At 43.1% G+C, this 27,755-nt stretch overlaps 2 protein-coding genes and 1 long non-coding RNA gene across 3 annotated transcripts; 2 read left to right on the top strand and 1 right to left on the bottom strand.

Moving 5' to 3' along the window:
- The first annotated feature begins 2,905 nt into the window (after positions 1-2,905).
- ercc8 (excision repair cross-complementation group 8) lies at positions 2,906-16,556 on the top strand. The gene is made up of 12 exons (XM_068703248.1): positions 2,906-3,267; positions 3,646-3,741; positions 4,538-4,639; positions 6,061-6,184; positions 7,230-7,311; positions 8,302-8,370; positions 8,454-8,520; positions 9,028-9,131; positions 9,935-10,059; positions 13,486-13,683; positions 15,222-15,317; positions 15,716-16,556. Exons 1-12 carry the CDS (start codon positions 3,191-3,193, stop codon positions 15,779-15,781), a joined length of 1,206 nt encoding a protein of 401 aa, XP_068559349.1. The 5' UTR covers positions 2,906-3,190; the 3' UTR covers positions 15,782-16,556.
- A 296-nt stretch (positions 16,557-16,852) lies between these two features.
- Positions 16,853-22,285, top strand: elovl7a (ELOVL fatty acid elongase 7a). The gene is made up of 8 exons (XM_068703249.1): positions 16,853-16,965; positions 18,844-18,933; positions 19,043-19,233; positions 19,761-19,841; positions 19,966-20,022; positions 20,132-20,237; positions 20,348-20,484; positions 20,589-22,285. Exons 2-8 carry the CDS (start codon positions 18,870-18,872, stop codon positions 20,835-20,837), a joined length of 885 nt encoding a protein of 294 aa, XP_068559350.1. The 5' UTR covers positions 16,853-16,965; positions 18,844-18,869; the 3' UTR covers positions 20,838-22,285.
- A 2,092-nt stretch (positions 22,286-24,377) lies between these two features.
- Positions 24,378-26,500, bottom strand: LOC137867577 (uncharacterized). Its single transcript, XR_011102182.1, has 2 exons — positions 26,263-26,500; positions 24,378-24,636 (listed from the first exon to the last, which is right to left on the bottom strand). It is a non-coding gene; the product is annotated as an uncharacterized lncRNA (long non-coding RNA).
- Positions 26,501-27,755: the final 1,255 nt, after the last annotated feature.

Consider the following 27,755-nt stretch of genomic DNA (forward strand, 5'->3'; position numbering starts at 1 on the left):
CAGCCCTCCACACACACTGCTGAACTACTCCAATGTTGTGAATAGAAATCTTCACTGGATCGGCTTCAAAAGGAGGAAGAAGAAGAAGAAGAAGAAGAAGAAGAAGAAGAAAAGAAAATCCAGAGGCAGCAATGAGGGGCGGGGCAAGGGAAGGAAGGGAAAAAACAAAAGAGGTCAACCTATAGGGAGAAATCTGGGCAGTTGTTGAGATCAGATGGGACAGAGTCACATGAAGCTTTTATTTCTCTTAATGTCCTCTCATACATAGCCTGCCACACACGGAATTGCTTACGCCCCAGTTTTCTAAAGCAAACAGACAGAGGTAGAAAATGGGAGCAGCAAGGCATGGATAAAGGTGGAGAGGGATGGAGTGAACACTAGGGATGGACAAATGAATGGAAGAAGTAGGCAGAGTTGAGAGAGAGAGAGAGAGAGAGAGAGCGAGAGAGAGAGAGAGAGAGAGACTCCTCACCTACTTCAACCACTACTCATGTGCTGCAGTGGAAAGCCCTGCGGTCCATGCCTTAAGGCCCTGAGCCCACGCATGGCCTATCAGTTTAAGATCAAAAAGAAGCCGCTTTAGCAAGACATATGGACTGAATAATGCATCTGCTTTATTTCCACAAGGCTGGACGGGGTGAGTGGCAGAAGAAGAAGAAAAAAAAAAAAGAAGAAGAGTACAATGTGTGTGCCATATATTTCCATTTGTTTATTATCAACGTATGCGAGTGTGTATGCGTATGTGCCTGTCTGGTGTTTACGAGTGTGTTTGTTTTGGGGAAACCATTTTTTTTTTTCTTCTTCTTCTTCTTCTTCTTCTTCTACAAGCCAACTAGCGTCTCCACAGTGTCAGTCACCGTGATTGGGCGGTGGGTACGGTAGCCCGTAGCGTGCTAGGAAATGGGCTTCTGTGATGTCTCATTTGAATAGTCTGACAGCCAGGGGTGGAGGAGCAGCCTTGTAATGAATTATAAATACGAGGTGGGCGCAAGTTTCCCCGTCCGAACTGCTGAGAAAAAAAAAAAAAAAGGTGAAGCACAAAGTCAAGTTAGATAAAAGCGGGTTTGCAACCTGCCAGAGGTCGGTCCCTCTCCAGCAAAACAAAAAGGAAAAAAAACAAAAAAAAAACCCCAGCTTGGTTTCACGCTCTTAGAAAAGTACCGCTGGATGTTCGCACTATTCAGAACATCATGCTCGTCGGAGAAAGGCATTATCGAAGCTGTATAACGTGGCACCATGAGAGGGAGACAAACACCAGCATGTGTAGGCGGGACATGATTACGCCCAGATTACTGTGGTGGAGCGTTGTTCCCATATTGGACAAATTCAGTGTCTGGAACAGTGAGCTCTGCACAGGCATAACCCTTTGTTACTAATAAGCCAAAGGCAACCGTGGCCGGTCAACTGAGCATCGTGTCTGGTGCAAGAAAAAAAAAGGTTGTGCTCTTTGACCCTTGACCTGTGACCCCTGACATGATTCCTATTGTCTGTTTAGGGCCCCTGCTGATAATCTAAGGAGGTAAACAGAGGGGAAGGGGGGGATAAGCCTGGATTCTGCTAATGAGTTAAACTAAGAAGATCAGCATTTACACACATTTAGAGCATTTGTTTCCCCCCTAGACAATTCATGTGCAGGTGTGGATATCATACCGACAGTCAAAGTGTTTTTGTTGTCATTTGGTAAAAGCAACAGTCAGTGTGTGGAGTGTACCAGTAATATATTGTCTTCCTGTAAGCACCTTGATCTGTGATTGTCAAATTGAGACTTGCTGAGGTGAGTCATTATAACGGCCAGCGCCTCTCCATCTTCCTATTCCTATTCCTAGACACTCTGTGAGAAAGACAGGACAACTGGAAGAAGGACGCACAGCGAGCCCGGGATGTTGAGTCCACGAGGCCATGGAGCGTGTCCTTGGCCTTCTCTCAGTCAGAGGCGTCTCCCGCCATGGATTAGCCTGATGACACAGTTCTACTGCTTTGGCTTGAGCACGACGTGCTGTAGCGCTGCCATGTCTCACCGGGGATATATGACCTCCTTCTAAATCCTCACCGCAGACAAGTAATCATTTCACCTGCAACAGTGGAGGACTCTTTCCTCTTTGAAGGGCCAGTGACAGCGGAGCTGCCATCATTTCACTCCCTAAAAGGAGTGAAATCTTAACTGCAGTGAGCTGCATTAAATGCAGACTAACAAAATCGTATTAAAACACTATAATGGGAATGTTCCAATTGAGGCGGTGGCGCCATCTAGCGGCGAGCTTTTTGTACAACAAGGGTGAAAGGGTGAAGGTAAAGTCATTATTCACGACAACACATGTTAGGAAGAGAGTGATGACACATGCACAATACAAAATACAACGCTGGAATATCAATATTCTATAATCAGAGTACAGTATCCACACTAAGCGATATAAAACACACCGGTTAACAAAAGCTACGTTTGTCATGGTGAAAACAACAAGGGTCTTGGACAGAAAAAGGCTAAATTAAGTATTACAGCTGCTTTTTCTTAATCTTAATTTCTCTGCAGGCATCAATATTGTAACTGAAATCAATCCACGGCTGGCTAATTGTTAGCACAACTAGGCTTAATTTACCTGTCCATGTCTTCTGTTGTGGGATTACGTAATATTTATTCCCCGAGGTATCTGTCCCAACGTGCTCGCGCACTATTCCAAACGTACGCCGCAGAACTCCAGCGATCCTGCTCATCTTCACGGCATTAACCCGAAAGTTATTCGGGATGTGTTTGTTTGGTGTCCCCTGTTAGCTGTCTGCCCTCTCACCGGGTTGTTTATGCAAGATGTCACGTGCTGGGGTGGAGAATGAATAAACAGTGTTGTGATTGGACGGCTATACTCGACCAGCCAATCATCGCATTTGTCATAGAATTAGCGATTACGTTCCAACATGGCGGCCCTTTGTATTGAGCTGCTGCGAAACTAGTTGAATAAATGGGAAATAAGCAATACATGTTCAACTAATAGCGCCCTAATTTCAACTACGGAGCTGTGGATACAAAAATGACTTGGGCGCGCAGAATTTTATTTTGGCTTAAAAACGCACTTTGGTGTCGTTAACATGCTAGCCTTTGAGCTAACAGTTAGGTTAACGTTAGCGAACGGTTTCATAGATTGAATCCTGGTCTTGCTTTAAAAGTCAAGATCGGTTTCTCTTTTAAGTTAAGGCAATGTTGGGGTTTCTGACAGCAAGGCGGGCTGGTCTGGACGACCCTCTGCGACTGAGACGTGCAGAGTCAACGAGGAGGTGAGGGAGAATATGTGTTGTTGTATCTCAACCGGAAGGGAAAATGAATAGACTGCTGTCTCGGGGACATGTTCACACTTAAGATAACTTCTCATAGAGCTCTTAAACGTAACATTTCAGCATGGAGTCTAATTTGAGACTGTATGAAATTGTTACAATGACAAAAGATAAAGAAAGAGAAAAGTTGACATGTATTAAGATTTGAGAAACTTTTACTAGCTAATGTTTATAATAGTTTCAATGGTTTCATTATGTTATGTAATTAGTAACACATGTGTTGTCTCTTTTCTACTATATTGCACTAGAGCTTTGACGTCTGCTATGTATTAATGGATGGTCCAGTGATGCTCATCTCTTCTTCTTCCTTTATCTTCAAAGGGTCCTGAGTCTCACGTTGAATCCTGACAGAGAGGTGGACAGAATCCATGGAAACGGCATCAACACCATCGACATTGAAGTAATAGAAGGCAGATAGTAAGTACACTTACGGTTAACACAGTATACTGCACTATCAATACTGACGGTTATCACACAGCGTACATTTCATTATCTACTGTATTGAAGAAACTGAGTGTGTGTGTGTGTGTGTGTGTGTGTGTGTGTGTGTGTGTGTGTGTGTGTGTGTGTGAGTTAAAGGTACAAACAGTCTGTCGGGCACCTACAGTATATGTTAATAATGGTACTAATTCATAATACATTCTTTATAAGCTCACATCTGATGTTGTTTTTTATTTAGTAGTTCATTTAAAATGCTATAGTGCTGCTAACATGTAAATCAACATATTACAGTTACATGCTGTTTTTTATCAGATTAATAAGTCTGTTTATTATTATAATTCTTTTCTCATTCTTTTAAGGGTTGTTGTAACTGATGATTATTATTTTATTAATAATAACAATATTACTAACAATAATGTTAATTATAGTAACATTAACAACACTATTAATAATAGCGGTGAAACGGTGATATTTTCTGATATGGATATCGAATTGTGAAAATCTCATACTTTTACAACCCTAGTCGAAATTTACCGTCTCTGATTTATTAATTACATCCCCGATCCTGGACACACGTTTGTGATGAGAGGTCGGTACAGTGGGGGCGAATGGCATTTAGGCTTTGGCTACAGGAAGCCTGGGGAAATGACATGTGTGGATGTAATTAATCCACATACCTGAAGTCTTCAGAGAGAACTACTGGCACTGGTTCCTCCTGTGTTGGAGGAAGAGCAGCAATGCGATCTGTGAAGTCAACCTTCTCGTTGTTTAGCATGTTGTCTGGTGGATCCGACGGAGTGATCGTCATCTATGACCTGGAGAACTACAGTGGGAAACTACAGTACGCCTGCAAGACAGTGTGCACAGTGGGCAGGTGAGCGTGACGCTGTTTACCCGTTCTGTCCACTGGAGGGCAGCACTGCATCGAGTTCTCGCACTACCGTGTCATTTTAGGTCATTCACAGCCGTGTCCTTAAATCAACACGCTTTTAAATGAGAGGGCGTGAATCAGAATGTTTCTTATCTTCTTTGTTACTCATGTCAGTCATTCTGAATGGCAATGTGAGCAGAACAATGCGACTAGATATTATTGTGTACGCTCTGATTCTGATGTGACCTGAGGCCTGTTGTTCGAAAGTAGAATAAAGACATCCAGGATAAGTGGGAAAGCCAGGTTGGACAAAGTCTCATAAGTTCATCCTGGCTTAATTGGTTGTTCGAACGCCGAGCCAGGCTGAGGAGGGGCGGCTTTGTCAAGCCAGGTCTAACTAATTTGAGTAAGTGCGCGGCCACGGCTTTCTTCAGTAGACCACAGAGATCGATCACAGATTCACTGATGAGACGACAGGTGTGGACACTTTCCTCCAATGAACAGCGGATCTGAATGCTGACGTAAGGTGACACACCTCTCATAAAATGAAGCACCGCTGCTGTCTTGAAGTTTGGAGACAGACTGATTAAATGAGTAGTGTAAATAATTGCAAGCACCTTTGCAAGTGCAGCCATTTCTAATTACTGTAATGACTGCAATAAAATCAGATTTGAGCTGGCAAACAATATGAAGGGTGTTTATTTACAATGACGAACACACGAATAGGCCCCAATTATGAAAAAGAACTATCGTAATAGGCTAACTTTATTTATTTTTTTAATTTGATCATGTTTTGTTTTATTTCTTTTTTTAAAATAATAATTTAGCCTCCTTTTTGTTTGTTTAAAAACGAGGCCAATGCGTAGCCTTCATCAGAACATGGAATGACTATAAAACACATTCATTTCTGATCAGCGCAGCCGCTGACTCCAAAGATAAGACAACAGAATCAACTAAGCTTGGCATTTAGCCTGGTCTGGAGCAGGCTAGCTGCAGAGAATAAATCACCATGGTAACTTGACCAGGATAAAGTTATCCAGCTTTCGAACAACCGACTGCAGGCTAAATTCAGCCAGAATAACCAACATATCCCGGCTTAATCCCTTATCTTGGTTTCGAACAACAGGCCCCTGAGGTTGAGCTGTGATATCAGAATGTGTTTACTGTTGCTCTGTGAAACATCTGTTGTGAAAGCATGCACCTACATGGCTGTGCAAGGCTGCAGGAGAATGTAGCATCATGGTTTGCAAATGTGAATATAGCTTCATCATCCGCACAGGTCAGATTCATTTACACTACTTTAATGTGTAAGCTATTGCATTTTTGTGGTTTGAGCATACTTGGTAGGTGAGGGTGTGGGTGGGTCTGTGTCTATAAAGTTTTGTATTAATCTGGTCACATTTTATTCTTTTTTTTAAATTTAGGTCGAATCGGTATGTCCACAAGTTCAGCGTAGAGACGGTCCAGTGGTATCCTTACGACACGGGCATGTTTGTCTCCAGCTCCTTTGACAAGACCATGAAAGTCTGGGACACTGAGACACTGAAGGTGAGGAATGTCCCCCATTGTCTCAGTAACTCCATGTGACATGTTCCATCCGTTGAGTTACCAGTTCATTAAGTGCACCTGTACAATTAGTCCCCCCCCCCCCCCCCCCCCCCCCCCCCCCCGTGTGCAGTGTATAAGTTTACATTTAGAAACACTTTCAGTACAAGCTGCATAAACTGATAATAGCGCTGACTCAACATATAAACTTATACGGATGTGCCAATGAACTTTTAACTCAGTGCATATTTGAGATTAGCTTATTAAGTAACTAGCTGATGCTTGTTTTCTTCCATCTCCACCGCCTCTCTCTGTTTTATCCTTTCACTGTTTCCTCCCTGCTCTTCTCTTATTCTCTGCTTCATGCTTTCTACCCTCCTGAGTCACATAGTGCCATATGGCCCTGAGCCGGGCTAGAGTTACACCGGCACCACGATTACCTCAAAAGGTCAGGGAAGGGACAGAAAAGAACCACCGACCTTTCATTCGTATTAGTCTCTGTGCTTCTCTGTCCCACACACACACACACACACACACACACACACACACACACACACACTCATGCCTATTCAATTATTTATCGTGGTTTTGTATTTGCACATTAGTGTATGCATAGCATTGATGTGCACATAGTCAATGTGTGTGTGTGGTATTTTTATGCAAACAGTGCCTCCTCTGTGTGTGTGTGTGTGTGTGTGTGTGTGTGTGTGTGTGTGTGTGTCATTGGCCAGTGCTGGCACACACTGACAGATGGGGCACAGAGAGGCTTTTTATATTTGCTGAAGAATTTGCATTGTAACCACCGCTGCTGCTCGGATGAGCTCTGAGCCGCGGTACCCTCCCTCTGTTTTATTCTTTGCCTAATCCATTCTCTGAACGTCTTCGCTGCGCTGTGGTGAATCCTACACTTAAACTTTGAGGCCCGAGGGCTTTATTTAAGGTCACGGACGTATATTTTACCATCAAATTTAAGATTCTCTTCCAGCGAACATAGCGCTAAACGCACGGAAAGCTGACCGTGTCTTTTTCTCACTTTGTCATTCTTCAGCCCGCTGAAGTCTTTGAGTTTGAGGGCAACGTCTACAGCCACCACCTGTCCCCCATCGCCAGGAAGCACAGTCTCATCGCAGGTGTGTGAGACAATGCAGCCACAGCTGATGCCAAAGACGAAGAACTCGTGGAATGCGTGGGGTACCTGTTGGCATTTCGTGCGCTAAGAAGCATTGAACCTAAGCCAGCAACGTCATTAGTCATCAGTTTGTCTCTCCAAGCAAAGCACTGCATGCGCCCCCCCCCCCCCCCCCCCGCACACACCGCCCCTACAACGTACCCCAGTTTTCACCCCCACGTACCTGTAGGGGACAGAAGTGGGCCAGAAGCTGGTTACACATGGATTCCCATCCAGGAAAAAAAAAAATTTCTAGGGTGAAAAATTGTAAGAATCTAGTTGCCACCTCACCACGTCGTCAAGCAGGACCAACGGGTTTCTCGTGCCTGCTGAGTATGTGCATCATTAATGTGCATACACACACAGTTTCTTTGACACACCTGTTTTCAAACCGGAGACAATCACAGTGACTGTTTTTCTTTTTTCCACTCAATGTGTTCCTTCCCTGTGGGAACAAGTTGTAGACATCTTTGAAGTCTTCTATTCAATCTAAGAGACATTTTTAAGGGAATACGTGTCTTTAAAAACAAAAGCTATTTTGGCTGTTTAGATTTGAATGACATCCCAATCATCTTCTTTGTTTTGTTAAATTTCATTTGTTAGCTTCCCCTCCTCCCACGTGTTGATGGGTGTGTTAGCTCATGGTTATCAGAGGCTCGTATCAGTGAGTTTTTATTTTAACCACACCATATCTGTGAGGATCTGGTACTCCTGGTTTTACCTTTCTAAAGCACCTCTGCCTTACACCTTGTAACAGATTATACACACACATTTATCACCATCTGTAAACTTTGACGGTATTGATAAGTAGGATATCAAAACTATGATTTAATGGAATCTTCCGCTTTAAAGGTTACTTTTTTAAATTTATTTTTATGTGTGTTTAAAACAAAAACAAACCTTTTTGAATCTCCTCCATCAACCGTCTTTTTTTTGTCTCTTGTGTTTTCAGTCGGCACCAAAGAACCGAAGATCCAGCTGTGTGACCTGAAGTCCGGGTCACGGATTCACGTTCTTCAGGGTTAGTGACCACAAATCCACACACTTACTTTTTCCTGTTTTCAGTTGTACTCGCACAGATAAACAATAACTTTCCTCCTTCAGGTCACAGAGCAGAGGTCCTGTCTGTGCGGTGGTCCCCCAGATACGAGCACATCTTAGCCACTGCCAGGTAGGCTCAGTTGACTGTCACAGCCAGCACATCGAGGAGTAATGTCAGGTATCGGGCACTCCCCACCGCGCTGCGTTTCCCAGCAGCTCTTGTCACCTCGGCGCCGGCCCATCTGGCCCGATTGCAGCCCCGAGTCAAGTCCGATGCCACCGCATCGCTGGCGGATAGATGGCAGCGCTGGGGAACTGTAGTAGCCCCGTCAGTATAGCATATGGTGGATACAGTCCCCACCTGTTTTATGCTACATTAGACCTGCTAATTAGCCTATTGGGATCAGTGTGCTGCTGTCCTCGTGGACTGTAAGTGATTTTTTTGAAAACAACTGGCACCGAGAGACACGCAGAGACGTGTACGATATTCTATTATGGAGCAGCGTGTGCCCAACAGAAAGCTGACCTTTTTAAAAACAAACACTGGTGTGTATGTTTGAGCTTGTGTTGCGCCCATAAATTCCTGCGTTTAGCGGGAGATGTGAAACAAAACTAATTCCCTCATTTTCCTTCGAAGTGCAGACAGCAAAGTGAAAGTGTGGGATGTGCGTCGGGCCTCTGGTTGTCTCTTCACGCTGGATCAGCACAACGGAGACAAATCAAAAGGCGCCTCTGAGGCAGGTACTGTTCTACCTCTCCTCTCTCGCTTTTCCCGTGTCTTTTTCCTCATTCATGCAGTGGGCAGGGCTCTTGGCAGAAGGCTTCAGGCTTTATCTAGAGGAAGGAAAATAACAGGCATTAGGACAGAAGTCATTGTCAGACAGCCTCCTGGGTTTAACTTCTGGAGTGGACAATTTTGGGGTTTTGTTTGTATGCTGATGCAGTGCATCGTCCCGTCATACATTTTCCCCCTCCTTCAACCATATCTATCTGCCAGTCACTGTCCAATATGTCCTTTTAGCAACCCGAAGATCTGGCATATACCTTATAGTGGTGCTGCACAGATTTGCTGCACACATAGAATAGGAGCTGAGGTGCATATTAGCCCAAAACTGAAGGGACTGTGGGGGGCACACATTGATCTAGAATTCATCTTCCTGGTGACTGATGCTTCTAATGATACATTTCAAAGCCGGTTGTAGGAGAAAGTTTGGTCCGTTATACAGCAACAGCTTTCCCTTCGCTTAGATTTCTAATAACTTCACGTTATTCCGGTTAAACTGAGTGTGTCTCTCTGAAGGAGAGGTCAACATTCTTACACTTTTTTTTTTTTTTTTTTTTTTTTTTCTTCCTGCCTGAGGCCCTGTTTGAGGACAAAGGGTCACTGTCAAGAGGAAACCAGTTTGCAATTAGCTCAGCTTATCTTTCTGTGTTATAACAGAAGTCAAAGGGATTCTAACAACAATTACGCTCAAAGCATGCCAGCAAAACACGAATGAGTATGTGGAATAAATATGCAACGCCGGGTCTTGATATCCCACCAGTGAACACGGCTCATAACGGCAGAGTGAACGGCCTGTGCTTCACTGCCGATGGCCTCTACCTCCTCACCACGGGGACCGATGACCGGATGCGACTGTGGAATAGTGCTACCGGGGAAAACACGCTGGTAAGATCTGTGTGAGAGATTAAATGCTTTGTCCCCTTTTTTTTTTTTAACGTACCTGGATTAACACTTTAGATTATGTAGTTGCGGCTTCCAAGAACAGTTCAGGGTGTTGTCACCGGCAGTTTCTAAAATACAGGTTGAGTCCAGCCGTCTATTCTTTTGACACCTCTCTTTAATTTATGGTACCACTCATCCCTGGTTCAGGATGTTCCCATGAGCTTGTTGATCACAACACACCATATGTTGGGTAGATCTTTGTGACTGTCAATAGCCAGATATTTAGAAAAGCTACTAAGAAGAACTGCATCACATGAGAAAAGGTTGATTTGTGAAAGATATGATTCGAGGTGTTGCTACCCGATATGTACGGTGCATGCGCAGGCCAGGAGCCAGAAGACTAACTCGTTAGCGTCTTCCAAACACTATATGTGTGTAGTTTACATTTTTTTGTTGTGTCAGATGGATGTACCTGCCGTCTCTGCAGCGAATACAGAATGCTGCTGCACAAGTTCTTACCAGGACAGGAGCCACCATGTCCGTAACGCTAACGCACATCCCTCCAGTGGCTGCGATGTGATTTACGCTGCTTCTTGTCATCCATCACTCTTGAACATTTTATAGTCGAACCGGAGCCGTCTTCGTGCTGCGGCGAATTTGAGAGCAACTTCTGTCTCATAAGTGTGTCAAAACAAGCTGCTACTGGAGGCGATGTTCAATTCTTTGACCAAACAATTTCTTGAATTTGGTTTAAAAAAATGTTTTTTCTTAAATCAACGGTTTGATATTCTCTGGTGGTATTACCATGTAAACAAGTGAAATTAATATTTGGTTAACAATCAAACTTGTTTGCACCGCAGCCCTTCAGGACAGGAGCTTCAGCCAGTGTTTAAGAAACGTTGCTTCATATCCTTGGGTTTACATAAAATAATTCACAATTTGTATATCCAACCCCTCCCACCACAGAAACATAACCTCACCCTAAAGCTAAGGAGGCTGTGTGTCCTACTACTTACTCTCACACTGTTCTAATTATCCGCTCTGCCGCGTCCTGTTGCTGTTTTCCGTCGCCATCGTCGATACGTTTCCATCTTCAGGCTGTAGCGCAAGACTTGTAGTAACGTAAGGGGCACGACTTTCAGACAAAGATCAGAGTTTGGATAGTAGGTGAGCAGCCAGAATGTCTGCTGCATGTTACGGGGGCGTAAAAGGAATGCGTTATAGAATTCCAACCTGTTTCACGTAATTCTGCACCATCAGGATGAAGTAGTCTGTTGCTTTTTGTCTTGATTTCAGGGTCTCTGCAAGTCCTGGAAAAGTCTTAAATGTCTCATCTGAAAAAGGGGCTTAAATGGTTTTTAAATACCCTGAAAGGTTTCAGTTTAAATGAGGAGGTCTAGCTGTGCTGGTCTTCTGGTGGGAAATTAAAGGAATCCTGCAGAGTTTTTGACCTCTAGTAGTGCTATGAAGCTGTTTTTAAGTTTATCTCATTATTGTGCCTGAGGATGCATAAGTGCACGCGCATCCTGCCAATGGTTTCTCACTATCCCACTGATCTACAGTACTGGTGACAGTATAGAAGAAGACTGCACTCTAGTAAATAAGGTGTAAACAATACAGGATTTGAAATTTTTTTTTTTTTTTTAAATCATCTTTGCAAACATATTTGTTAGACCTCAAGGACTCACGTGCGTGTTTGTGGGTAAAACGGAACTAACTTGTGTTCATTTACAAGACTGCATTTTTCCCACTTTTAAAATCAGTTTTATTCTCTATTATAAGAAGCGTTAAAAGTCTTCAATAAAATGCGAGGGGGGCTGCGTGGACGTGATGCTCGCGTAGTTTGACAAATGATCAAAATATCTTGCGCCCCTACATCTAAGTGTCCCTACGACATGTCGGGATGAAGAGCAACGAGGAATACGGCGTCTCAGGAGGAACGTCTTGTTAGCATCACAAGAGACAAGAGGACCGGTTGACCAAGAAAGGGAAGTTGTCCGTGAGGTAAACATGATTAATTCAACGGGCTCACCGCGTTTAAACCTCCCAGGAAATGACCACTCATCACCCCCCCCCCCCCCCCCCCCCCCACCGGACGCTGCTCTTCCGACTACTTCGATATCAGGACACCGAGAACATTCTCAACGGAGTCCGAGCTCCTCCGGTGCCCACACATCCGTGGAAGGGTCGCGCGCTAACATCTATGGCTGCGTCCGTTTCGGAGATATCCCGCGACCCTGACCGTTTACGGCTACATACGCCCGGTCTGCACGCTCAACACCCCGCAGACATCTCGATGGACACTTCGCCTGAGTCAACCTAATCCGGACAGCGCTGAGCTGGTAAGCGAAGGAGCCTCCTGCCAGAAGCTGAGGTGACCTGGAGCTGAGGTGACCTGGAGCGAAGACTTTTCCATATAATATATATATATATATATATATATATATATATATATATATATATATATTTTATTTATTTCTCATATGAGCATATTACAATTTGTTGCAAAATTCTGGTTCATGTTTCAACGATAGCCGGGCCTCTGGGGGGAGTCCATAGCCTTCAACATCTGTACGATAGAAAAGGATTACGTTCATTCCAGAAGCTTAAGGAGTGCTGTTCTCTATCTGGGGTTCTTTGGTTCCTCTACCTGAGAGCAGAAATCCGCGCCCACAGGGTTCCGTGGGATTCTCCTTTTTAAACCGCTCATCCTCTAAGCACTTGGGTTTATCCTCGGGCATCCTGTGCTGGATTGGTGTCCACCAGTTACAATGATTTAATCTCTAAAAGGGACAAGACTCTGGGGGGGGTTGAAGCCTGGAACCGTGACTTTGAGGGACAGGGCCTTGAGCTCAATTGGAAACATATCTCATCAAAACACCCAGCACATCAGCTCATTCACCATACAGACGCTTCAAAGTGAAGCTCACAGATGATCCGAGCTGTTGCTACATACCGCCATGTTTAACTGGGACTGCCTCTACATCTAATCTCTGGTCTATGGTGGCTAAGTGTCTGGAAAACGTCCTGGAATTTCCAATTTAATTATCTATTATTTATTTTTTCCTCAATGGTGATGTGTATATAGTTTGTCTGTGCCTAAATCCTCGTCTGTGGTTCCTTGTGCACAACACTGTTTATGTGACAAACTCGATAAACAAGTTGATAACAAAACAAAAAAAACAGTTACACCTGTAGAGATAAGCAGTTGTTTTGATGTTGTTCACTAAATATAGTTTCAAACTGGAAAAGCTTCATATTCCTCCAGAAAACCGCCCTTGTAGTTTCTATTCCGGCTTACACACACACACACACACACACACACACACACACACACACACACACACACACACACACACACACACACACACACACACACACACACACACTTCCTCTGAACCGTGTGTGTCTCCACTGTTTGTCCCTCAGGTGAATTACGGGAAGGTGTCCAACGAGAGTCGTAAAAAGCTGCAGTTCACAGTGTCGCGCGGCTGCAGCCCGGAGTTGGTGTTTGTGCCGTGCGAGAGCTCGGTGGCCGCGTACGCCCTCCATACGGGAGAGCTGGTCGCCATGCTCAGGGGTCACTTCAACAACGTGGACTGCTGCGAGTTCCACCCGGACTACCAGGTGAGACGCAGCACCCCCCCCCCCCCCCATATCTATAGCTACACGGCTGTCTTTGTTTCTTTGTTTGTGTTTCCATCTAGTCCTGTTTGCTCTGCCGGTCAGGTCTAGCTGCTCTCTTGTGTGTGTTTTGACAATTCAGCTCAGTTTTTCCCTCTGTCCTTTTTATTTTATCTCTTCAACTGCTGCGGTGTAAAGGCTATTAGAAATTTGCAATCACCATGGCAGCCTCAAATGAGCCTCTCTTCCCCCCCCCTAATACATGGTTATGTCAACGTTCCCTCGGCTGTACTGAGCTACTATAAATGCAAATACCGGTCATCCCCCTTTTTTGTGCGACCCAAGTCCGTGCTCTCGGCCTGAGCGTCGACTGCGTTGTGTTCATAAGCCAAGTGGTGATGGTTTGACTGCACAAACAGAATGCCTGTCGCCTTTATCGGGTGTTGGTTTAGTTTCACCCTTATCTGTACGTACAATACTCTGCTTGTGCCTGTTGCTGTTTCAGGAATGAAGGATGACACCGTCGGTGGAACAAGGACGCGATGTTAAAAGTTACTTTCAGAAATGGATGTAATGCAACAAGCGACAAGAGGTTCAGCGTCGCGAGATTTTAAGTGCAAAATGGGATGAAATATGTTAATGATAAAAATGCTAAGATAAAGATAAAGGCGATGAAAGAGCTGTCAATATTTGGGAAATTTATATATATATTCATGGTTTTATGCTACTGCTGATTTCACAATGGAAGCACGCCGTACAATTGGCCACATATTGACACTACAACACTAATATCTGACTAAAACCAGTATTTGTTTCCGCGTTGTTTTCATCTTCATCATATTCTTCTTCCTGTGTAATCCAAACCGACGACATAAAGCCGTTGATTATTTTCCAAGTGTATCTATGTGCTTGTTCAGTTCTGTATTTCTACTCAAGTGTCCTGAAATATCAACCAAATATGGCGGCGCTTGAAGTTTCTGTTTCTACTTCAGTGTCGGTGGTAATCCTTTTAAGCATTAGGCACAGTTAGTTTTACATAATCATCACAAATGTAGAGGGACGTCCAACCACCGCCCTCCTTATTAGCTGATGTCAACATCCGGTGAATGTGTAACATAGGAATGCGGTTCAGGCAGCTTGTCACTCTGCAGAGTACCAGGAGGGGAGATCTAGTCCCGAAAATGGGTCTCACTTTCTAATGGAGACCTCTTGTCTGGTGCAGTGCCTCCGATCACTCACACTGCACAGAGACTGTGTCCCACGGTTTCACTTCCGTTGACACAGTTCTGAGCTCCTTCGTTTATTTTGACTCTCGGTGGCCGTGATGCCTTGTCAACGCTGGCGTTCCCCCCGCGGTGCTGATGTCATTGTTTGGAAGTGCTTTAAGGTGACGGTTATGCTGCAACGACAGCGCCTCTTTTGTTTCCTGTAACAATGTGTGAACCTGTGTGTCAGAACCTGAGCTGTCCTCGTTCTGCGGTGTGTGTGTGTGTGTGTGTGTGTGTGTGTGTGTGTGTGTGTGTGTGTGTGTGTGTGCGCAGGAGCTGTATAGCGGAGGTAAAGACTGTAATATCCTGGCGTGGATTCCTGCCCTCCGTGCCTCAGATGTGGAGGAAGAGTCAAAAAGTGCAAATCAGGTACAAGCCCCAATAACCGGGGAAACACGGATATGGAAAAGACATCAGGAATAATGGTGGAATCAATCTGAAACGCCACAGATGTAACAAGTGTTTTATGTCATCATGTTGTTGACAACAATCTCAGCAGGAGTGTTATTTTGTCTTCATGGGAGAAATGAGATCCTAGATAAGCTGTCTCAGCACATACTGAGGACACCAGTCACCGCTCTGTGTCATGCTGTTTCTACACTCATAGTAGTTCACATCAAACTAGTTTGTACATTCATCAGATAAACCGTAGTTGTCGTACTCATTGTGTTTTTAGACTGGATCTTTTTGAGGACGAGGATCTTTTTTTTTTTTTTTTTTATTAAATATTATATGGTATTGAGCTGAATGTCTCGATTCGTTTACAGGCTGCTGCAGACCGGCCGACGGTGAACCCTGCCTTTCAGGACGCATGGAGCAGCGATGAAGATTAATGCTGTGATGTTTTGTATGTGCGGACAAAGTGGTCTGACCATGCAAATGAGCACGCTTCAAACGTTTGAATAAGTGACAGGTTGATTATGGTCCGGGGACACCTGTGGAGATGTTTATGGGTTTTAGGGAAATGTCTCTCGTTTCGTCACAGCAGACAAAGATGAAGGCCTTAAAATGACAAGGAGTTGTGTGAATAATTGCACGACTTTATACATGCACAATGTAATGAATAATATGTGTTTTTGTACATTTTTATATAGAATTGTTTTTCTGGTTTTTTTTTTTTTATTTGTATGTAAAGCCAACGTGCTCCTTGGTATGCAGAGTGAGAAGAGAGACGAAAGTATCCGGGCCTTCAGGAAACACACTGTCTTGCATTTTTTTACAAGTTGTGCTTGCTGAAAGTACCTGGAGTGATAGTGAAACCTTTCTCTCTGACCCACCCTCCTCATAGATTTACATATTGCCTTGGTTACCATGAGGACACCTTGAACCCGAATTAGCTTTAATACCGACCCCTCCACAAATATACAGCCACTAGTGACAAAAAAAACGCATCAACTTTGTTATCCTTTGTGATCGACGGTGACTCCTGTGCATCTCAGTCCAGGGATTTTAAATTATGAAAAAGCACTACTTGTATCCAAGATACTGTTTCTGTCTCTATCATCACATAACGTGTCAGTCCGCTCTATTTCACCAAATTACCTGAAATGTCTTGACTGTACACGTTTTGATCTTGTATGTCTTCCAATAAAGGCGCTGGGAATGCCACCGTGCGTCTGTCACCTACCTGTTGTAACCTTACTGGTTTTAGGGAGGTTGTGGTGAAAGCGGATGATCCCCTTTTTGTGTGTACTGAAACCAATTAAGGTGGATATATCCTGTACTATGACTAAATGTCGACATAGCTGTCGATGAGGCATCGCTCAAGAATGAACTAGAAACGTTAGTCCACCAGTCGGCCAATCAGAGACCGCGGGAGCGTGGCTGGAGCGCCGGAGAGCCGGAGAGCAGACCACGCCCTCCGGTGGCTCCCATAAGAAGAGCTCGCCGTGCCAGCGCGTGAACAGAGCAGGAGTCACACCTGTAGGGCAGCGACAGGTGAGCCGGGAGTTTGGATATAAACAATTTTGACAGACCACAAGGATTTCCTTCAGCTGGCAGCTGCAGCTAAAGCTTTGTAAGTGATGTTTCTTTTCTTCCCTAACTGACTCCGAGTAAAGTGATGAAACGATCCCACTGAAAACTACCCGATTAAACTCTGACAACAACGTCGATGCCAAAGCGTGCCCGTGATTACGGAATCATTTCCTGTCGTGGTGGGTCGCACGGTAGCTGCTGGACCCGTTTTTCAATTATTGCGTCACCTGGTCCTCTTCAACTAAAGCCACTTGTTGAGATTTTGAAGCGGTACTGGTGTGGAAATCTCTGACATTGTCCAAGAATATCTATTTTAAATCATTTTGATGCCTTTTTTTATTTTTTATTTTTAAATGGTGCACTAACTGAACATTAGAGTCTGGGCACGAGCCTTAACTTTAATAGCTTCTACACACAATATAATTAACTTTAATGTGTATTTTGTTTATATGGCTGTAGGGTTGTTGTTTTTTTTTAATATCCTGTATCTTCACCACATCAATAAGTCTGCTTTAGTTACCAAAATCACCCAAACGTGGATTTAAAAAATAACAACTTATTTTTTTTAATGTTTTGTGAAATGTGTGAGTTAACGTTGTAGACATTGAAGGTACACAATGAGCGTATGCCATGGGCGTATCATCCTTTTACATAAGGATCTCTATGACCTTATTTGGCGTGTCAATGCTTGCCGTGTCTTAGTGTGCAAACTCGAGATAGCCATGCCTTTTTTTTTTTTTTTCTTTTCTTTTTTTTTTTTTTAACCGTTCACCCATTGACTTAAACCCTGTTCAAATTCCCGTTGCATTCAGGTAGACACACCTTGAAAACCAGTCACGTAGGGTAATATGTGCACAGGTTGGCAGACTAGGGGTGATATTTTTTTATTAATTTCCATCTATTCACAAATGGCACAATGTTGTTCTAGAAACTAAAAAAAGAATCCAACAGGTATGTTGAGTTGATGACATTTCGTTTCGATTCCGGTTTGTCTAAGTGAAGCCCCTGAGATGAAGTTATCGTGTCAAGTTTCCCTTTTTTTTTTTCTTTTTCTTTTTTTTTTTTTTTTTTTTCCCAGACGCGTTTCACAAACCAGTCAAGCCAGTTGTTGGGATCGTATAGCGACCCTTTAACTGTGCCAGACACCACCCATGTCTGCTCACTGTCACACATGGGTGCCGTTTAAACTCATGAACCATTACTGTTTGGGTTAGGATTGGTAGCTTCAGACTGATGCTGGGTTCACTTCATCCCACTTACTTTCAATTTTGAAAATGGTGCCAGTTTGAGCGTTCTGCCATTCTGACAGCATTTGCATAGTGTGTAAATTCTAAAAGCAATTTTTACAATTTTCTTGTCAATTGTATAATGTACAGCATCGCCAAATGTCTGCCTGCCTCTCTCTCTGCTAACTGCTGTAAAGCATTTCCCATAGAGAAACCTAATGTCCTCTTCATGAAGACAGCCGAGGCAGTATAGTTTTGTGACGACACACGTCCTTAAAAACCCTCAACTATTATTACTATTTTATGTACATTATCCATGCGTACACGTGTCTGGAATAAATGCTCATCCGTCTGTTGTTCGTTGTCTGAAAACAGACACTGACTGCTACTCATTGTACTCCTCGTACACTCTTGGCTTTGTCTGCTTCAGATGGTCAAGAAGTGGCCTTTTTTTTTTTTTTTTTGCCCCTATACAGTCCTGTCCTACAGCCGTGGCACTACAGATTCAGATGGAAAAATTCCATTGTGAAATGGAAAAACCGGTTGCATGTGGAGGAAACTGTGTGCTGTCGGTGCAGCAGGTTCTCGGGATTCTTACTTCCTGTTAGAAGTTCATAATGAAAGTGGAGGGCCTGCTAGGCCTTAGTAACCAGTGAGACAGTCCTAACGTTTGTCTTTTGCGCTTTTTTTAGGTAAATTCCAAGCGTCTCGTCTGAAAATGGAATTCGATAATATGAAGTCCTCTGCCGCACTCATTTATGAAGAGTTCATCCAAAATGCAGGTAAATCTTTAAACGGAGATGCCTTCATGGTTCTGTTTTTTTGCTACTTAAATCCTCCGCGCCTGAACCTTGTTGATCTCTCAAACCTGTCGACGCTCTTGTGCTGCAGACAGACGGACAGCGAGCTGGTTCCTCATGTCGTCCCCGGTCCCCCAAACCCTCGTCATCGCAGCGTACATCTACTTTGTCCAATCGCTGGGGCCTCGGCTGATGGAGAACCGCAAACCCTTCGACCTCAAAGGAATCCTCATAGTCTACAACTTCGGCGTGGTGGCGCTCTCGCTCTACATGTGCTATGAGGTGAGTCACGTCGTCTCTTGCTGCAGTTTGTTGACATGAAATCTGAGCTGCTGAAATCCTCATAGTAGAGTCAGTCAGTACTTCCTGTGTTGTTGGACTCATTGTTCAGGAAGAAGAGATGTGACACATGCTGTCTGTCTATCTATCATCAGTCTCATGCCAGCAGTCTTGTGTAACGCTGTTGTTCATGGACTTTTTTTTTTTAATCTTGACTTTGAGGTCAAACCAGATCTGCAGGTGTTTTTCTTTTCATGCATTGTCTAGTGCACATGCTGTGCAACTTCAACATGAGACAGTCTTAATTTTATCAGTATTCCAACCACACCTTTTTTTTCCCCTAATCTTTATGTGAAATGCTACATCGACATGCTGTAGCTTTAATGTATTGCAGTCATAAGCAATATTTCTAGATTCAAAGATTTTGAGAGGAATTAAACTACAAAGTTTTTAAAGGTAAAGTTATTATGACTTTATTTTTCATAGCCAGTTACTTGTTAGTAACCACACACGTTTTTGTTTTTCTTCAGTTTGTGATGTCAGGATGGGGAACCGGATACTCTTTCCGCTGTGACCCGGTCGACTTCTCTGATTCGCCGCAGGGTGTGAGGGTAAGCCTCTCCTTTACAGATTGGGATGCAACTGATTGAATGTAGCACTGAGCATGTAGTATAAGAGCTGTTTTTATTTGTTTTTAAGAACCAGGGTTAAAATATTCCTTACTGTCTCCTCTAGATGGCGGCAACATGCTGGCTCTACTACTTCTCAAAGTTCATTGAGATGTTGGATACGGTGAGTGACTCGCTCGCTGCCATTTGGCACTGTCTGTTGAATATGTTTCCTTATGTATTGTGTTGAACTAGACTCTCTGTGTATTTATCATTTCTTTTCCCCTTTTCAGATCTTCTTTGTGCTGAGGAAGAAGAACAGCCAGGTGACATTTCTTCATGTCTACCATCACTCGATCATGCCCTTCACCTGGTGGTTTGGCGTTCGTTTTTCTGCAGGTAGGAATCTTTATTTTATTTTTATTTTTTTAGATGTTCAAGCTATAGTTTAGGACCTTGCATTCATTTGACATTTCGGACATTCTCCTTGATACACTTCCTGTTTTCAGGCGGCATGGGGACATTTCACGCCCTGCTTAACTGTATCGTCCATGTCATCATGTACACCTACTACGGCCTGACTGCTTTGGGCCCCAAATATCAGAAGTACCTGTGGTGGAAGAAGCACCTGACTACCATTCAGCTGGTATGTTATGTTTTTCTTTTTTGTGTATCTTGTGATCTCAAAAGTGTTCATGTGTGACAGCAGAACCAAGTTTCTTTCCATGTCGCCCCCCCCCCCCCCCCCAGATCCAGTTTGCGGTAGTGACCAGCCACATCTCCCAGTATTTCTTCCTAAAGGACTGCTCCTACCAGTTCCCCATCTTCGTCTACATCATCGGTGCATACGGCCTGATTTTCCTGTTCCTCTTCCTCAACTTCTGGTACCACGCCTACACCAAGGGCAAGAGGCTGCCTAAAGTACTGCAGAATCAGAAATGGGAACACCACAGCAACGGGCTTATGAATGGAAATGCCAGTCATGACAAAGAAGAGTGACGCAGGTCTCTGCTCGTCAGAGGGTGTTTTGGGGGAGGGGGGGGTTGCCCCCGTTCATGTAAGCAAAATGCATCTGAGATGCACTCCAATTATTTTGGACTGTATTTTCTGATTGGTTTTCTACTTGCAACTGCAAAAGACAATCTTTGCTTTTTGACCAAAGCTATATTTAAGAGGTTTATCGACTCAAGCTGAAGGGTTTTATCTTGTTTTTTGTGTTTGTTTACAATGAAGGTAAAGCCCAAGTTCTGCTATGGAAGTACCCAAATATCCCTCCTTTCTACTACAGTATGGTTTTAAAATATTTCAAAAAAAGTCAACTCCACTATTCACACTGACTATAGGGCTTCACCTATGGTAAGACTGTGGGACCCACGGCTATACAGTCAAACTGGACTTCCTCAAAAAAAAGCTTCTAATGCTGAGATTTAACTTCTGTGACTTGATCTTACTTCTAAGAACTTTTTTTTTTTTTTTTTTTTTTTTTTTTTTAGGAATCTCAGTTAAAGGTTTTTAAAGTTGCGCACTGAACGTTTTGTTATTTCACCTGGCCAAAAAAAAGATTACTTTGACTCTTCTGTCAATTATTATTATTTTTTTTTTAAAATGGTATTCAGGCTACACATGTCCTGTTCAGGTTGTCGTCATCAAATGGTTACATGCATGCAGAACATGGTGTTTTTTTGTGTTTTTTCCCTCTGTTTCTATGACGTATGCACACCCACTTCTCTATGGTTGAGTCACAACTGCTGCTGATGGTACAGACATTCAGTGAAAAGAGCTATCTTTATATAGCAGAATCAAGGTATTCTCCGATGAAGCTATGATGTGACAGAGATGCCAGAGAGGAAGGCTGACGACCTTTGGGTTCTTGTAGGATGCAGAGCTTGAGCTAGTTTTACTACGTCCTTATTGCAAAAATAACACTGTATTACGTGCATTGTATATATGCACAGTTACATGGATTCACTATTGGCCACCCAGAAAAAAGACATGAGCAGCCTTACTTGCCTGCTTTTTAAAAAAGGAAAAAAAAAAAAAAGTATTTTGATACATGTGTTGAACTTCTGTGGCTAACGAGGTCTTCGGGTGGCCGGAGTCGAGAAGTGCCTTTTAGACTGAGGTCTGGAGTAGTTTTATATCAGTTATGATGATCTTAATCTGAAAAGTGAATGTAACACTCTGCTCCTTTTTTGGAGACTTCAGGGCACAGGATGGAGCTTGATGTGGAAAGAGTTCCCCACTTTTTTTTTTTTTTTTTTTTTTAAATTCAGGTGCAAATCTAAGTTAACGCTTAAGATTTAAAGTTGTGCACTGCATAGGGGGGGTGAACTTTTTTTTTTCAGTTCCTTGTCAGATCCCTTGTTATACCAATAGTTGTTAGGCTAAGAAATGATGTGAAGTGAATTGTTTATATTGTATTTTATATGTATTTATATGAGAATAAATGATCAATGTACTTAGAAAAATGTCTCTTGAATTTCTTTTAATTTAGATGTGGAAGTGTTTTTATTTTGTCTAAATTTGAATAGTAGGACCGTCTCACTCGTTTGTAACGTGCGTTGTTCAGCAGCACGCTCTCTCCATCATGTACAGATGATTTGCCTGAACCCCAGTGACTGGTAGTAAGATTCCAACCCTCTGATTCTCCCTTCACATGTGCAGCCCACATGACGTCTGACCCAAAGGGCTACATGATTTCAGGTATGTTTTGATTGTATTACTGCAGTGACTATAAATAGAGATAGTTATGTGGGCTGTAGCTTGATGGGGCATGCTAACTGAGTTGTTTTAATTCATCAATTTCCATTAATTTTGTATTGTGAAACCTTTTAAAAATAATTTGTTGTTAAATTTAAACCTAAAGTTTGCACACAGCCCACATTGTCAACATTTCCGAAGTACTTTTCCCCATTCCTTACCTTGCTAGCTAACTCGCCACATTTCACAATGTGGGCTAATTGACAAGCGAATGGTTAGTTTCCATCACCATGTAACTGTAAACACAGCCTGAGCAGATTCCCACTATGTTCCCGTTACTTCACACACATTCATGTTAATCCCATAGAAAAGTTCCCATCGTGAATAATCCCGAAATTGTTCAACTTTTGAGTAAATGCTGGCTTCATGAAATTCATATTTCCATTGAAGTGATGCTTTGACCTGACTGTAATGAGCTATTCTCACCAGTAGGAGCTGCTGTTAAACTGAGACTAGGTGTAGGTGTGTATTAAAGTCTGATGGATCGCATAACTATAGCTAACATCATTTCACAGAAAAGCATGGCATTGCTGGTATAAGTCATCTGGGTGAATATATTATTGAGCAATTCATTTTTATCCCAAGTTAAACCATGCAAACTAATTAAATGTAAATCCTGCAGGACAGTGAGCCTGAGCATAAAGCCAAAGCTATAGCGATGGCTTGACAACATGCTGACGTCCCTGGGGGTCCAGATCTCAGTCCAATTGATAAGTTGTGACTGGACTTGGAAAAAGGCTTTTCTCTCACTACGTCAATGCAACCAGTCAAAGCTTGAGCAGTTGTTACCGAGACGAATGGGGAGAATCGTAGTGTCCAAATATTAAAAAGTTATGAGAGACCTTTCCACACAGACGACTGCTGCCAAAGTGCATCCACTAAATACTGGCTTGATAATGGGTTGATACTTATGCAAACAAGTACTTTGAATTCTGTACTTGAAACAAATTTTGATCATTTTGCATCTGCTTTCACTTTTTCGGTCTATGAAAAAAAAAAGTGTCACAAAATGTACGTTGATAGTATAAACCAAACATGAAAAAGTCCAAGTGGGGTGAAATATATTTTATAGGCGCTGCATATCCTCTATATCATTTTCCAATTTTATATTTCTACATGTAGGAAAAAGCTCTTTTTCTGTCTAATACGCTTCCTCCTCTCCATCACATCGCACCCAGGAAACAGGAGAAGCACACTGACATGTCTATTTGTACGTCCTTCTGCACTTAAGTGGTACATAATGACACCGCCACCAAACAACATCCCCGCCCCCCCCCAGCTTTTCATTAAATGACACTCGGCTGCGTGATGGAAAATAAGAGAGCTTTAAATACACAAAGGGGGAGCTGACGTCAGTCTAAGATAAAGCTGCAAATTATGGAAGTCATTCAAAGTCTGCTGTGCTTTTCCATGAAAAATACACAGTGGTGTGTGAGTGCTGAAGCTAACCGGTTGAACGGAGAGATGAGAGCAAGCAGCGGGACACAGCCCAACCCTTGGAGGGCATGGATGATCGCTCTCCACCCCCCACCATCAGTCTCTGAGCTACCCTCGCAGGTCCTTCCCTGGTCTTGCTGTGGGAGAGGCTGGGATAACTAGGTCATCATCAGGCTGAATGTGTGAGACGGCTCATCGCAGGTGTAACACAAATGAGGTGAGTCAGTGAGCAGGATTTGTCCCTGCCTTCCACCACAAGAAAACACTGATTTATAGATTTTAAAAAAAAGAAAAAAAAGGGTTTTTACCTCCCTGTGACAAATAACCGAGATGAGAAAACTCTTAAATATAAAAAACATATTTATTGAACAGACACTAATAATAATTCAGCTGAATGGATAGAGCTCTTTCCACACGGATGGTTTAGAGGTCTAACAACAATGAATAGACAAAACAGAGTATATTTGCACATTATCTCGTCTCCTCTCCCTTCACACCCCCCTTGGCAGATGTCGTCCTCCTCTGTCTGCCGATGCACCCATCAAGGCCAGGTTCCAGCCTTCTGGTGGGAAGAGGGTTAGGTGGTGAGATCAGGATGACACTACAGCAAGAAAGAAAGAAAGAAATGCTAAAATACTTTTGATATGAGATCATTTCTTATTAGCTTTTAAATTAGTCTGGTTGGCCTCGTCTGCATCTCTGCAGGTTTTAAGCAATACAAGTTATAACTAATAGAACGGTATGATAAATTTCTCCAACAGTTTGATATTTGAAACATTTAAGTCACATTTAGTCGTCTCGGGTGGTTTTCCTATTTGCCTTGCACCGAAACATTTTCCTCCAATTTGCCCAATGAAGAGCAGCAGAAGTGTCAACATCTGCCATCCCTTTATCATGAGTTAGAGGCTTGTACTGAAAGGAAAACGACCTCTGATACGTCCAGTTACATCTCCATCCGCAAGCTAGTTCCCCTTACCTCGAAGCTTCAGTCATGACAGAGACATGTTGCTATACTTCAGTTCGGTCTGATGGTGGAAATATTGAATCTGCGCAGTGACCTTTTTTTTCTGCATTCTGATCTGTTTGAAACTGAAATGGCCCATTGACGGTGGTGTTGGAGTGAAGTTTAATTTGATTTACAGCATCTCATCCATATCGAGCACCCAGAAACCAACTGCAAAAGTATGTAAGTATGCAATACAAATTGAAATTGGTTAAATGAAGATATTTGTGAGTGTTATCAAAGGTCTCGGTTTCCTACTCTGGGCTACCACATGAACACAGAATTGTGGTCATTTCTTTTTTTCTTTCTTTTGCTTTTCCCACTGGTTTGAAGTGGCATCCAGCAGATATGGAGCACATCATCATTCACGTGGAGACGTGCCTCTAGCGACCTGTCATACGCAAGCCTCTCTCCCTCTTAAGCATCTGTATTTTGGTCTCCACTAACTCAGAAGGGAAATATCTGTCTCTTTAGACGCTAAATGCTCCGCTGTGTCCGCCCGCTAGTTAGTTAGATAGATAGACTTTATTTCAGACTCGGGGTCCAGAGAGACAAATACATCAAATGACATACACAAACAGTAAAAGTACATAGGCCTAGCAATGCCTTACAAAGAGACAGCTGCACCAATGTCGCCACAGCTGGGACTGGTAGCGTGTGCTACTAAACCTTATGTTGGTTAAAACAACCATGCTCTCATTTTCAGAGTCATTAGGTCGACAAATGAATTTATACATGAGATTTTTTAAAACAGTTTGGAAAGCGTTGACTCTGTTGGCGTCATTATAAGCTACTTCAAGTCTCTGTAAGCTCTTTTTTTTGTAGTTTGACCACAAGTGTGGTCCATCACTCCATCTGTACACAGACCAAACTTGCGTGAGAGACTGTTTGCTTGTGCATAAATCATACGACATTGCCTAGAAATGTCCTCATTATCGGTCATGTGTTCTGTTATAAAATGACCAAGATATTTTTTCTTCACCACAGACGCCAAGATTTTTGTCAGACAATTTGAAGTCAGTTCTTAACTTTGTCTGTGTTTTGTTTGGTGCTGGGCAGCTGTGAAGTGAAAGAGGCTGAAAGACTCCGGAGCGCTGAGAGGAACTCTAATCATCTGTGGGTTCAGAGCTTTGCAGCAGTCACACAAGTTGTCACGGCATCCATTGTTACTATAAAAAACAAATATGGATTATATCTGCTTTAATGATGTAGAGAAACACTTACGTTTTGACACCAAGTGTTGAGTGTCTTTAAGGGGGACTCTCCATGCAGGATGCCACAGTTGTCACACTTTTCCACCCTCAAAGGTGACATGAAACATGAAATGAAACGTGGTGCTGTTTCCCTCAGTGACGACTGCCAGGAGGAGTCGTGAGGCTGTTTGAAATGGCAGAGTCACAGCAGACGGCTGCCGGTAATCGCTTTTCTTTGTGGACACTGTAATTTGCCAGATCACGACGCTTCCAGCGGCACCATTGTTAGAGCAAGTCTGTTTCCTTCACATGACTTGCTTGTCGTCGCCCCCTTGTGACAACAGTTTGGGAAAAGCACGTCCGTGTGTCACCTGATTGTTGTATCAGAGGGAACGGAGGGTGCTGGAGGGGGAAAGACACCACAGAATAAAGATGAGGTGTTCTAAACCTGTGTGTGTGTGTGTGTGTGTGTGTGTGTGTGTGTGTGTGTGTGTGTGTGTGTGTGTGTGTGTGCGCGCTGCTGAGTCTGTCAGCAGAGAGCGCGTGTCTCTGAGAATAATTATTGGTGTTTTAGATAATTGCGGGTATTTGGTTGCCCTAATAACAACCTAATCCTCCTCTGTCCGTTTTCTCCTCCTTTTAAGATCTTTTTCCAGATAAAAAACAAGAATAAATATGATTTGGCTTGTTAAAATTTGAAATAACAGAGACCACACTTTGCTCTCAACAGAATCTGCTTTCATTTGTTGAGGTCAGTCGCCACAAACAGAACACCTGTCATGTTGTGTTGTCTCTTTAAAGTCAGACAGGGCTGCATAATCTGGTAGTTTAGATGTCAGACTGAGGCAGAACACGTCTGGATTGCAGCGTCAGGACAAGGTCATAGTGAACAACAATTCTTTTTTTTGATTATCAGAGAACAATGAAATAGGCCCGTTAGGATTTTTGTATTTACATTCGAGAACTTTAAAGCATCTTTTTTTTAACGAACAGTTGCATTTGGTTTCGGATTCAGCTCTTCACGCTTCCCTGTGCACCTGCACGTTTGCACCTCTACAAGCATGTTTTCAACTGTGTGTTTGTGCCTTTGGGCCTCTTTGCAGAGCACTGAGTCCCCACACCTCCCTTCACCAAGAACATCTCCCCCCGCCGCCGTGGTTACTGTCAACAGCTTTTGCAGTGACTCTGGGTGCACAGCAGTGGAACAAATGCATTGCGTTTGGACTGGAGGATGTTTCCCAGTTACTTATCTACCGCGCTGCAGTATATCATTTTGTCCCAAAGCCGACTTATTGATCGGCGTCTTGTCTTCCAATAAGTTCTCAGAGTGGTGTCAATGTGTGTGTGTGTGTGTGTGTGTGTGTGTGTGTGTGTGTGTGTCAGCCCTTCGTGATCTCATAATAGTGTTGTGGAACCTCTTATCTGGCCTAATCAATAATGCAATCAGCTGGTTTTATTGGCTTTCATAATCTTATTATTAATGAATCAATTTCTTCAATAACTGAACGTCTTAATCATTCACAC

This window comes from Cebidichthys violaceus, unplaced genomic scaffold, assembly GCF_023349555.1.
Source record: "Cebidichthys violaceus isolate CVI_PGR_0920_01 unplaced genomic scaffold, fCebVio1.0.p SCAF_9, whole genome shotgun sequence".
NCBI lineage: Eukaryota > Metazoa > Chordata > Actinopteri > Perciformes > Stichaeidae > Cebidichthys > Cebidichthys violaceus.

Excerpts from the sequence above, each read along its gene's own strand:
- ercc8 (XM_068703248.1), top strand. The coding sequence starts at position 3,191 with ATGTTGGGGTTTCTGACAGCAAGGCGGGCTGGTCTGGACGACCCTCTG. Across the intron at positions 8,521-9,027 it reads CACATCTTAGCCACTGCCAG|TGCAGACAGCAAAGTGAAAG; the intron begins GTAGGCTCAGTT and ends TTTCCTTCGAAG. Across the intron at positions 9,132-9,934 it reads AAAAGGCGCCTCTGAGGCAG|TGAACACGGCTCATAACGGC; the intron begins GTACTGTTCTAC and ends ATATCCCACCAG.
- elovl7a (XM_068703249.1), top strand. The coding sequence starts at position 18,870 with ATGGAATTCGATAATATGAAGTCCTCTGCCGCACTCATTTATGAAGAG. Across the intron at positions 20,023-20,131 it reads TCATTGAGATGTTGGATACG|ATCTTCTTTGTGCTGAGGAA; the intron begins GTGAGTGACTCG and ends TCCCCTTTTCAG. Across the intron at positions 20,238-20,347 it reads TGGCGTTCGTTTTTCTGCAG|GCGGCATGGGGACATTTCAC; the intron begins GTAGGAATCTTT and ends TCCTGTTTTCAG.